The sequence below is a fragment of the Sycon ciliatum genome, chromosome 5, assembly GCF_964019385.1.
Source record: "Sycon ciliatum chromosome 5, ocSycCili1.1, whole genome shotgun sequence".
Lineage (NCBI taxonomy): Eukaryota > Metazoa > Porifera > Calcarea > Leucosolenida > Sycettidae > Sycon > Sycon ciliatum.
This window is the reverse complement of record NC_088647.1, coordinates 13,679,476-13,691,856: the sequence shown is the minus strand read 5'-3', so window position 1 is coordinate 13,691,856 and position 12,381 is coordinate 13,679,476. Positions and strand designations below refer to the sequence as shown.

General features: G+C 49.0%; 2 protein-coding genes across 2 annotated transcripts; one reads left to right on the top strand and one right to left on the bottom strand.

Annotated features, from left to right (window-relative positions):
- The first annotated feature begins 502 nt into the window (after window positions 1-502).
- Window positions 503-2,886, top strand: LOC135817692 (xylulose kinase-like). The gene is made up of 2 exons (XM_065330923.1): window positions 503-2,139; window positions 2,562-2,886. Exons 1-2 carry the CDS (start codon window positions 712-714, stop codon window positions 2,823-2,825), a joined length of 1,692 nt encoding a protein of 563 aa, XP_065186995.1. The 5' UTR covers window positions 503-711; the 3' UTR covers window positions 2,826-2,886.
- Window positions 2,887-6,549: 3,663 nt separating this feature from the next.
- LOC135816620 (mucin-5AC-like) lies at window positions 6,550-11,832 on the bottom strand. Its single transcript, XM_065329786.1, has 3 exons — window positions 11,200-11,832; window positions 8,822-9,109; window positions 6,550-8,342 (listed from the first exon to the last, which is right to left on the bottom strand). Exons 1-3 carry the CDS (start codon window positions 11,594-11,596, stop codon window positions 7,165-7,167), a joined length of 1,863 nt encoding a protein of 620 aa, XP_065185858.1. The 5' UTR covers window positions 11,597-11,832; the 3' UTR covers window positions 6,550-7,164.
- Between the last annotated feature and the right edge of the window lie 549 nt (window positions 11,833-12,381).

Below are 12,381 nucleotides of genomic sequence, written 5' to 3'. Positions count from 1 at the left end.
GATCCTTCGGATTTGGATCCGGTCAACCCACCTCGGGGAGCAGGGTTGACCGGATCCAACGGATCCAAATGTGACCTTTGTGCGTATATGGCGGGTAAAAATCGTTTTTGTACACATTGTGGTACGCACACGTGGATCGAGATAGACCTTGCTGACTTTTTGTACAACTGGCGCGGTGAGTACGACTTTTTATTACTTTCGTCAACATGGCAACAGTCAAGGCCCAAAAAAGTGTCCAGTGGACTCTGCAGGATCCGACGGATCTGAGATCTGGATCCCGATCCCGATCCTTACCAATCGAACATGCCCTTAGAAAACTGCCATAAAGCAGTTTTTATTGCTATAATATGATATGGCATACGCATGCAGTGCAAAAAAAAATTGACGGTTTTTTAATATTTTGACGACGTCGAACGTGCACGTGCACGTGCGTGCAGTGCGCTCAGCGCTAGTGCAGTGATCGACTGATCAACGTGCAACACTCAACAAAGTATTAAAGTATTTTGAAATATTCTGTCAAGGCCGTGCTGTTTCGATTTCCGAAGGTAATCATACTGTCTGCACAAACTGCGAGAAAGGCATACCGGTATCATTTCCCCTGCACGACTTTAAAGTGGAGAAGCCACTATAACACGTAGTTGGCTGTGTTCATTCCTTCTCGGATGAAAGAGAGACGATTAGTGATCCCTGACACAGTACAAATTAATAGTCATGTCATCTCCATCATCAGCATGTAATCCTTGTTTCATGGGATTAGACTTGAGCACTCAGCAGCTGAAAGTGATCGTCATTGATGGTCAACAGCAGATTGTCTACCAGGATTCCGTTAGCTTCGAGAATCATCCCGTGTTGGCGGAGAAGTATCATGTGAAGGAAGGATATCATGAGCATTCTGATGGACAAAGATTCACATCACCCACGCTGATGTGGGTGGAAGCCTTGGATATCCTTCTGGAGCGTATGAAACTGTCCCAAAGTGATGTGTTCAGTATCTCTAACATCGTGGCAGTATCTGGTTCAGGGCAACAGCACGGCAGCGTGTATTTCCGCACGGGTGGCCAAGCCCTACTTGCCGCTCTCAATCCGGAGAAAGCACTCTGCGAGCAGCTGTCGGCTGCTGATGCATTCGCTGTGGCCAACTCACCCATCTGGATGGATAGCAGTACAAAGGCACAGTGCAGAGGCCTTGAAGAAGCTGTGGGCGGTGCTGAGACCCTTGCCTTGGCCACAGGTTCACGCGCCTATCCTCGATTCACCGGCTCACAAATTGCGAAGATTTCACAGACCGAGCAGGATGCGTATGGTGACTGCGACCGAGTATGCTTGGTAAGCAGCTTCCTGTGTTCGCTGATCTTTGGAGCCTATGCACCTATTGACTATAGCGACGGATCTGGCATGAACCTTCTCAACATTCACACACGTCGCTGGTTCTCCGAAGCGCTGCAATACTGCGGCAAGGACTTAGAACAGAAGCTTGGCATGTCAACGGCTTCCTATGTGCCGGTCGGCAACATTTCCAGCTACTTTGTTCAACGGTATGCGTTCTCGCCGGGCTGCCAAGTGTTCCCCTGCACCGGGGATAACCCGTCGTCATTGGCCGGCTTGCGAATTCGCCGTGGCGATGTGGCTGTGAGCCTGGGATCCAGTGACACTGTGTTCCTGTGGATGGACGAAGCCAAGCCGGGTTTGCGCGGACACGTGTTCGTCAATCCGGTCGATGCCGACGCCTACATGGGAATGCTGTGCTATCGAAACGGCAGCAGGACTCGTGAGCTGATCCGCGACGATCGCGTGCAGCTCAACGGTGAATTGGAAAAGTATCCAGCTGATGTCATTGCTTCGAGATGGCAGTCAGAGTTCACTGATCACCTTCTTGCCACAGCGCCGGGCAATGGCGGAAAGCTCGGTGTGTACTTTCTGTGTGAAGAGATTGTACCTCTTGCTCATTGCATCAAGCGTGTAGATGCCAATGACAGTCCTGTCCACGAGGCGTTTGACAAGGCCGCTGAGGTGCGAGCACTAGTCGAGGGCCAGTTTCTGGCTAAGCGCATACACGCCAAGAGTCTGGGCTATAGCTTTGGAGCTGAGCGCCGCGTTCTGGCAACAGGTGGAGCATCAGTGAACCAAGCTGTCCTGCAGGTAAGACTACACGTGTCATGACGCTTCGGCTGTCCCTTCCATTGTGTGTCTAATTGGAGTACACTCAGTACAGTGAAACCTGTCTAAGACGACCGCTTAAGGGACCTTCAAGATGTGGTCTCTGTTACCAGGTGGTGTCTCCCTATCCAGGGTCATTTGACTGGAAATAGAATCCCTTGGTCCTGGTTTTCAGTGGTCTTCTGGGCAGGAACGTTTCTGTGGTGGCATTGTGCTTTCCACACCACTTTGGGAAGAAACAGCATGCTGATGATGATCGATTATTTTAGTAGGGCTGTTACTTTATCCTAGTCAAGGTTGATACGGCAACGGGGCATTGTCTGCGCATAGCCCATGTACATGTACATGTATCTGGTGTTGCCACTAGTGTACTTTTCTCTACTGTTGTAAATGTGTGCTTGAAGGTACTGTCTAACGTGTTCAATGCACCGGTCTACACACTGGATGTGTCCGAGTCAGCGTGCCTTGGTGCAGCCTACCGTGCACTACACGGCTATAAGCGTAAGGCGAACGAGTCGCTTTGCTTTGCTGATGCCCTTGGAGATCCGCCAAGTCTGAACCTTGTGGCCTCGCCAGACCCTAACGCTACTGCTGTCTATGATTCCTTGGTAGAAAGATACCAGCGGTTGGAGGAATCGGCAGCTCGTGAGTTTCAAGCCAGTGCGTAGAGCTACGATGATGCCTGTGTGTGTGTGTGTGTGTGTTTGTGTGTGTGTTTGTGTGTGTATGCACGTGTGCACGTGTGTGTGCGTGTGCGTGTGTGTGTATGCACGTGTGGGTGTGGGTGTGTGGGTGTGCACGTCTGTGTGTGCACGTCTGTGTGTGTGTGTGTGTGTGTGTGTGTGTGTGTGTGTGTGTGTGTGTGTGTGTGTGCATGGGTGTGCAGTTTGCAAGTATGGACGTGGTATATTGTTTTCACCTTGATTTGTCCTAGGCTCATTTCTACTACAAGTACATGTACCAATGAATGGAACGACCATTCTTAGATGAGCAGGTTTTCTGAAGCCTCCGTGTAAAGTTTTATTTCCTACTTTGAAGTATTTTCAATGGGTTGTGACTATTCATTTAGTTGGTGTGGCTCTAAACTATGACACAACTGTGTGTCACCACCTGATGGCTTGATGCTACAGCAAATCTCAGTTTGACGCAGCAGTGCTCTGCTGGCACGGAGTAGCTACGCTTTCTGCATTCTTCGCATCCCAGTGTGTCTATGTTGCACATCACATTGCCAGGTCTGCTCCTGGGAGTACACAGTGATATTGCAACGAAAAAGTGCACAGTGATTTTTCCCTTTCCTATTTAAAACTTATTTTGAAACTTCTCTCTAACACATGGTCGTGCGTACGTACGTGTATTTGCACATGCCAGAATATACATTGTACGGGTATGTTTGGACATTTGCAAGTGGTGTGTAGCACATGATGTATGGATGTATTAGGAATCCAACTTCAGTATAGCGATGAAGACTCTCCATACAAGTATATATGAGCCAGAGCACGCGAAAAGGGCCCTTATGGTGATTTTCAACAAAATTCAGCTGATGGCATTTTCAGGTAGCCAGTGATTGTAGAAATCGAATAAAAAAAATTTGACTCAATTTGGCCAACTCTAATCAAAGTTACGGCTCCTGCCGTGGGCTCGTTTTTTACGGAAAATGCGGACATGTAGATAAGGGAGGTAAGAAATTCCTAGACATTCAGCCAGAGTAGACTGGTTGCAATAGCCATGGAGAATATCTCAGCCGAAGTACAGCATTTGTACACAGTTACAGTCAAAAGACAAAATTGAAAAACAACCTGTTGAAATCTTTGTTATGTACACAGTAACTAGGGAGTCATCCACCATGGAGTACTACGCAAGAAGCGGACCCAGAATGTGGCTTGCGGCAAATAGTTGCAACGGAAGTTACAGTAACAGCAACAAACATTGTTCCCCAAGCACCAGGTGACCGGGTTCATATGCACTCTCTTCTCAGTTTCAAGGCGAGAGCTGACTAGAAGCAGCGGGGGCAGGGCAGAGAGTGTCTTGATGCTCCACAGCAATAAACGGCCGTATCTCCTTGTGCAAATACTCCTGGCGTGCTTGCGACAAGCCACCAGCAGGCAGAGTTGCGGGAATACCAGCAGCCTTTACCTCCTCAGCAGTCACTTTCAAGATAGGTACAGCCACAGCATCACTGTCACCGTTATGTGCTCTTCCAAATTGCGACAGGCGGTCAGTTTATCGGCTTCAGCCGCAGCAGAAACAACTTTGCGCCGGAGGTCCTCACAAACTGCACAAACATCCATTCGCGGCGTCATGAAGCGGATGTGTGGTAGACACTGATGCCAAATGCTGCGGAAAGTAGACTCCGCTATAGCTCTCCATCCCTCTGACTTACACAGTGCCACAAATTCTGCATGGACTTCTTTGTATGTCTGGTGAGCTGGCAAGAAAACAGGAGGTACATCATCACGCCGCGGAGAGGGGCTGGGTATGGGATACCATAGACATCAGCGTGTCGCTTGATGAAGTCAAGGCAATTCTTGACATCAGCAAATTCCAGTGCATTGGGCGGCCTTCGCCCACGGTTACCATGTACTCTTGCTGTGACACCATGCTCATGGAGGTGCTTTCTCAAGTTCTTTAGCCGCTTCTCACTGATGTCGTACAAAGTCCTGAATGCAGCAACACAAATTTCCACTCCCTGGAACGAATAGCGAAAGCGCTGTCGCTGTCTCTTCTCTCCTGGCTTGTGGGACAAAGCAGTTTCGTGTCGACCTGACTCGAGCAGTCCCAGTATAATCAGGTCACTCTCAGGTCGCTCGAGCTCCTTCATGTTCAGCACATTCACTTCAACATCTGCCTCGTCAAACTTCCTAAAACAATTCAGGCTGCATCCACACGAATAATTGCGATTGTGTTCAGCCGCTTCACCAGTCTGCATGGCTTCAGAGGGGCTACTGCTACTAGAAGTTGCCTGTGGAGCGGCGTGCGAGCTGTCCAAAGACATGAAGTCCATTGCTGCACTGGCTGTGTCGATTGTCGCAGCAAGGAAATGTTCTCGTTCGTCATCGCTGCTGTCAGAACTATCTTCACATTCGCTCCCTGCGCCATCACTCGCACACTCGTCATCGCCATAAAACTCAGCTTCATCTTCTCTGAGAAGAAGATCCAGCGCAGCATCAACAGTGAAGCAGGTTCTCCGGCTCATGTTCAACTCGAGCATCCACTGATCCAGCTAGTGCAAGAAAAGCTAGAGAAGGGAACGGCAAGTGAAGCGCAACAAGAAAGAAGTACATGTACTTTGCCGTGCCAGCAGCTAGCTGCCCACGCGCGCGCGTGCGAACAACCCACGAAATCAAAATCGCTGAAACTTTGGCTTCCGTAGCTCAATTTCATCGCGGTAACTTGCAAATGAAAGCTGGAAACCCCAAGATCATTTTGGAATAACACCTATTTCATCAGTCAAACCGTGGAAATAGTGCAGAATCGATCACGGTGGCCTGTCAAAATCCTACGGTAAATTTGACCCACTGCACTTCAAACGCGATTTTCTCAGTTCGCACGTGCATCCCATAAGGGCCCTTTTCGCGTGCGCTGGCTCATATAGTTAAGTACTACAATGTAGTAACGGTGTCCACGTTGATTATTTAAATCCAACTTCAAAGTATATGTTTTGTTTTGCACCTGCATTCCTCACTCTCCTTGTTGGATTATGTACAAACGTGTATCAAGCTGCAAGTGTCAGCATTTCCTAACTTTCAACACATTACAAGGTGATGGCTGCACGTCTTGAGTGCTGGTCGACTTTACATGTACGTACAGTGGATCCTCGTTTCTCTCTCTCTCTCCGTCTCTCCGTCTCCCTCTCTCTCTTCCTCTCCCTCTCCCTCTCCCTCTCCCTCCCGCCCTCCCGCCCTCCCTCCCTCCCTCCCTCTCTCTCTCTCTCTCTCTCTCTCTCTCTCTCTCTCTCTCTCTCTCTCTCTCTCTCTCTCTCTCTCTCTCTCTCTCTCTCTCTCTCTCTCTCCCTACTATCCTCATGCCAGTGGTGGGGTTTGGCCATGCTGTCTGACATAAGTCAAACTCCCTAAGACCCAGCAATATCCAGCCATGCACCATTAGATCGTCGTAGGTTGTTGCTAGTGCAATGCTAACCGCTAACTACTACTGAGTGATAGGCAGATTAATCATATATTATAGAAAAAAACGCTTAAAGACCGTCAGAGTGAAATCAAGCAAAATCGCTTCAAATATTCTCACAACTGAAAAATATCCGTAGGCTTGCTGTGTACTAAAACACAGTATTTATATCCAGGTTTAAATGGTGGTTGATGTGGGGGCTTAAAGTAGGCCTAAGCTACATTTTGTGTACTGTATACGGGGGGGGGGGGGGGGGGGTGCCCAGGCTCGTAGGGTTGGTGCTTTGAGTAGGTGCTATATACTGGAGAAGTAGAGTGAGGGCCAGCCGGGGCAGCAGCTGGAATAGAGTGCATTTTCGTAATGCATGGGAGTTCAGGGTGTGTTTATACTTGAAAAGTACTTTGGCCAGAAATGGCATGGGTCAGTGCTCCGTGCAAATTGGAATTACTTGTGAAGGTCCATTGCTGAAAGGAGGCAATTGAAAGAAGAAGCGCAGCTTCGTTGTGTAGCGGAAGACCATGCAATAGCAGTTGATAAAATAGAACACAGGCTGGATATTTGATCCTTGCTAGTGGAGCTGGGGGAAAATAAATAAAACATAATTAAAATTGTCCTATCTACATAACGTTCTCACACTCAGTATAGTATTGCTAGCAGCACTATTCCTCCCCTTTAGAACGGCCATATGAAAACCAAAAGCCAAAGCGTTGCTTTGCGGAGTGCGGCGGGGAATAATGGCGCATGACGACTGACAGCGTTGTCTCAAGCCCTGCTCAAGGAGACCGTGCGCCTTATCACCCGTGCTGTATTCATAGTATGTGCATGTCATGTATGTACGGATGAGATACCGCGTAGGCACGCCAGGTCCGTCCGATTCCATAGACTCTAGTGCATAGGTTCAAGGCATTGATACCGGTTTTCGCTTCCCGGTCTGTTCAGCACGGCAAGCTTGTTGCCATCGCTCCCCAAAGTACTAATGCGATGACGTGTACCCGGTACTAGTCGAGAGGCGGACGGCATTCTCGGCTGCATGTTATCCATGTTAATCTCGCTATAACTGCTGTCTGTATTGAGGTTGCCGGGAGTGGGGAGAAGCGATGTCGGGCGGCGAATGCAAGTAGCCATCTTGGACAGACCCCGCTTCTTCAAAGGCGACTCGCCGCAGAAGGCGTTGTATTCGTTTCCCGTAGTGCTTGATGCTGTTCCAGGGCTCGGCGTGTTGGTGCTCAGATCATCCAAAAAGCTGCCAACAGTGTAGCAGTTTTCGTTCATGATGGCAATGACGCTTGCAATACCGCTATCCATGGGCCTCTCGTAACCACCACGATCTGCATCCATCGCCGCTAGTACGTCGCTCGGAGCAGAATCTGTTACCGAGACAGAGCGGGTAAGATTAGACTGGTCAGCTTTGGCATAGATGATCTCCTCATTGTCACGGTTACCACATGTATCAGCCGTACTATGGTGCATATCCATATGTCCAGGGGGGATTCCCCCGTTCATCACATGACTAGTAACCGCAGTAGCATCTGCAGGTGTGCATTCACTCTCTGGCTGCAGAATAGCGTAAGCAACGGGCAAACTGTCCATGGAGTGCTCGCTGCCTACAAGCGCTGTGCACGTACTAACGCTGTCCTCAAGAACGTAGCCATTGCTGGCGCACGGGCTCATGCTGAACGTTGTCAGTGCGGCGGAGGTGTTGGCGCGTTTCTTGTCAGTGAAGTTATCGGACAGTCGGGATGAGTGTCGCGTGAGCTTCCGCGCAGTTGACCTTCTCTCATGGCGCGATGGTGTGGCGGGAACATCCGGAGGCTGTTGGGAGGAAAGATTCGGCTGTGCATACTGCACAATGGTGTTGCCTTGCTGCCTTTGACTGTTGCCACTTTCTGCGGTGGTATCACCCTCTAAGCGAACGTATTGATCATCTTTGACGTAGTGAGGTTCGGTGGCGCCTTTGTCTGGCTGTGTCTGGCGAGGGCTTTGTGAGCCTAAACGTTCGTATCCCTGCGACGCACATGTCTCAATGTGATTTACAGTTGCATGGTCGCCGGCGGCCATAGTAGCTGCTTGCACGTAATGTGTAAAACAGCAACATAGAAGACAAAGGCAGGGTAACGACGACGACACCGCCACACAACAACAACAACAGAGGAATCACTGTCAGTACCATCATCAGCATGAGCAGCAGGAAAACCAGATCAACAAGTGCCATGTCCTTTGCCACGCACACACACACGCACGCACACACACACGTGCACACACACACACACATGTGCACACACACACACACGTGCACACACACACACACACACACACCACTTCCACAGATAAACACATGAGACTTCCAGGCTCATTAATTTTAGAGTTAGCTGTCTGCAGCGTTGCGTGCATTCTTCTACTGTTGATGTAGACTACACACCGTGCTGGTAGCCGTTGTGAACTTTGTTTGTTAGGTGGCTCCTTGCTCAGTCGTGAGTGAAACACATACATTGTACATGGACTGGTAAGAGTCAGCGGTTGAGCGATTGAAAAAGAAACTTACATTTTGCAGGACGCTTTGATCGCATGTATATCAGGATACCAAAGATGATCATGATTACAAGCACTGCGCCGCTGCCCAGGCCAACCCAAAGGGTCATGCCTGACAACGATACGCTTCCCACGCTGTTGAGAATTAGCGGAAGGGGTGTTGCTGTTGTTTTTGTTGCTCCTTTTTCTGTTGTTGTTGTGTTGGTGACCGTAGACGTATTCGCTGTCACACTACTGTTGGACCAGTCTGGCAAGACTCCTGATATCATGGTGGCTTGCACTGTTCCTTGACCGGGGAGCGCTGTTGGATAAGGAAAGTGACACAGAGATATAAAATATTACTTCAAAATCCTCTCGGACTATCGGTGATGCAATGGTCCAGACAGCCTGCCGGGCTAACAGTATAACTGTATTCACGGGACAGCTTTGTACAGTTGTCAGTGGTACAAACATGCATTTTAGGATGCCACGGTCAGCCATTGTAGACTGTACGCAGAACTTGAACCTTTTTATTTTTATTTTTTACTAGAGCCACATAAACCCGTCATGTGTGAGCCATGAATAAGGGGAGTGGTGGCGTGGTCTGGGATGCTCTGCCGACCTTGGGTCGCGGCTTCATCACAACCAGGCGTGCCAATAGCAGAGAGAGAGAGAGAGAGAGAGAGAGAGAGAGAGAGAGAGAGAGAGAGAGAGAGAGAGAGAGAGAGAGAGAGAGAGAGAGAGAGAGAGAGAGAGAGAGAGAGAACTATATCACTATGCCTGCCTGTTATTGGCTAAGTGCCATGCTTGCTATCTTGCACATTTGTTATTTCTACTCCAAGTGTACATTCTCAGCCCATCACCACCATGCGCTCTCTGCCGAGCCAATGCATGAAGCATGAACACACCAGCACAGCAAGGACACTTCCGTTGACAGATAGTTTTTTTACGCCTCTAGACAGCTGTTTTGCTCCTTTGAGCTCATCAGTAGAGGGTGATAATGATGATAATGGAGTGTAAGGGAATGATCATTCTTATACATCAGGAGTGACGCAAGTGTGCACGCTTTCCACATAGAACATTGGCATATGCAAGCTGCCACATATGAGAATAGTGTGAAGAGCTATTGTACGCGCTCATTGGTGGAGAAACGCACCATACAGGCGACGTAAATCTTACACAGCAATAACACTACACCTGATTACTGTACAACTGAACTGACAGGGCGGTGTGAATCCTGAACGGCAACCGAGCCTGTCGCATTAGCAGATCTCGGCGGTGAGTCTCGCCTCGCCTGCACACACCGGACAATGCAACATCATCTCACTACCTACAACATACTCAGTTTCTAGTGGCATCATTATTCTCGTTTTATTGCAATCAGTTGTAGTGTCATTTCCACGTAAGGTTTACGTCGCCTGTATGACGAGTTCCTCCATCAACGAGCGCGTACAATAGCTCTTCACACACTCTCACATTTAGCAGCTGGCATATGCCAATGTTCCATGTGGAAAGTGCGCACTTGTGCCATTTCTGCTGTAGAATGAATGATCATTCCTTTACATTCCGTTATCATCATAATCGCCCTATACTGATGAGCTCAAAGGAGCGTAACAGCTGTCTAGAGGCATAACGATTATCTGTCAACGGCTGTGCTGTGCTGGCGTGTTTATGCTTCGTGCATTGGTTCGGCTGAGAGCGTGGCATGGTGGTGACGGGTTGAGAACGTAGTAAATTGGAGTATGGTCTGTCGCAATATTATATTTAATTACTTCAAGTGTATACATCGTATTGCTGTTTCCTATTCCCACTAGTCACGTGTTGCCACTGATAATACAGGTGAAATCCTGATAATTCGAACCTCAAAATGCCAGGAAAAAACTTATAATTATCCGGACATTCTAATTATCCAAACATGAACCCACAACACAATATGTATGTCAAAATGCGCTCACGGTCACGCAGAGTTGCGCTATGGACCTTAGACACAAATTTTACGGACACTGAACTGACCGGCACAGCCTGCTCGTGCAAACTGAATTGACCAGTACAGTGTACAGTGAACTTCGAATTACACTTTGCTAACTTCGAATTATCAGCACAAATCCCACACATTTTCTATGTAAGTGGAAACTGTGGGACTTCTAATTAACCGTACATGTCGAGTTCAAAGTTCGAATTATCAGAATTTTTTATGTGGGAATCGTATTGATAGAAATCGGTCCTGGAAAAACTTCCAATTAAGCGGTATGTTCGAATTAAGCCATATTCGAATTATCAGGATTCCACCTGTAATTGTGAAAAGAAAATGTTCTGAACCACAACTTTGTTGCCATGTACAGAGCAATCATACCTGCACAGGCTGGAAGGATGTGAACTAGAAGTACATGTGCAGCACAACCACTTGCATACCTTTTCCAGGCACCCTGGGGTCCTGTGGGTGTGGTGGGACTGGTGCTGTTGTGAAATCCACACCAGGCACATGTGTTTGCCCTGTAGCTGTTGTCGTTCCAGGCTCCTGTGGGTTTTGCGAACCTGGTGCTGTTGTGAAATCCACACCAGGCACATGTGTTTGCCCTGTAGCTGTTGTCGTTCCAGGCTCCTGTGGGTTTTGCGAACCTGGTGCTGTTGTGAAGTCCACACCAGGCACATGTGTTTGCCCTGTAGCTGTTGTCGTTCCAGGCTCCTGTGGGTTTTGCGAACCTGGTGCTGTTGTGAAATCCACACCAGGCACATGTGTTTGCCCTGTAGCTGTTGTCGTTCCAGGCTCCTGTGGGTTTTGTGAACCTGGTGCTGTTGTGAAATCCATACCAGGCACATGTGTTTGCCCTGCAGCTGTTGTCGATCCAGGCTCCTGTGGGCTTTGCGAACCTGGTGCTGTTGTGACATCCACACTAGGCACATGTGTTGGCCCTGTAGCTGTTGTCGTTCCAGTCTTCTCTGGGTGTCGAAAAACCGGTACTGTTGTGAAATCCACACCAGGCACATGCGTTTGCTCTGCAGTTGTTGTCGTTCCAGGCTCCTGTGAGCTTTGCGAACCTGGAGCTGTCGTGAAATCCGCGCCAGGCGTATACGTTTGTCCTGCAACTGTTGTCGCTGCAGTCTTCTTTGGGTGTCGGGAAACTGGTACTGTTGTGAAATCCACACCAGGCACATGCCTTTGCTCTGCAGTTGTTGTCGTTCCAGGCTCCTGTGGGTTTTGCGAACCTGGTGCTGTCGTGAAATCCGCGCCAGGCATATACGTTTGTCTTGCAACTGTTGTCGCTGCAGTCTTCTTTGGGTGTCGGGAAACTGGTACTGTTGTGAAATCCACACCAGGCATATCTGTTTGCCCTGCAGCTGTTGTCGTTCCAGGCTCCAGTGGGCTTTGCGAACCTGGTGCTGCTGTGAAATCCACGCCAGGCACATGTGTTTGTCCTGTAGCTGTTGTCGTTCCAGGCTCCTGTGGGTTTTGCGAACCTGGTGCTGTTGTGACATCCACACTAGCCACATGCGTCTGCTCTGCTGCTGCTGTTGTCGTTCTCATACGCGTGCCAGACACGCCAGGCTGCTTTGCAGGATCAGGAGCTGGTACTGTTGTCGTATTTATGCCAG

Coding starts and splice junctions, on each gene's coding strand:
- LOC135817692 (XM_065330923.1), top strand. CDS start 712: ATGTCATCTCCATCATCAGCATGTAATCCTTGTTTCATGGGATTAGAC. Junction 2,140..2,561: donor TGAACCAAGCTGTCCTGCAG/GTAAGACTACAC, acceptor GTGTGCTTGAAG/GTACTGTCTAACGTGTTCAA.
- LOC135816620 (XM_065329786.1), bottom strand. CDS start 11,596: ATGGATTTCACAACAGCACCAGGTTCACAAAACCCACAGGAGCCTGGA. Junction 9,110..11,199: donor CCCCAGGGTGCCTGGAAAAG/GTATGCAAGTGG, acceptor CTTATCCAACAG/CGCTCCCCGGTCAAGGAACA. Junction 8,343..8,821: donor ATCAAAGCGTCCTGCAAAAT/GTAAGTTTCTTT, acceptor ACGTGCAAGCAG/CTACTATGGCCGCCGGCGAC.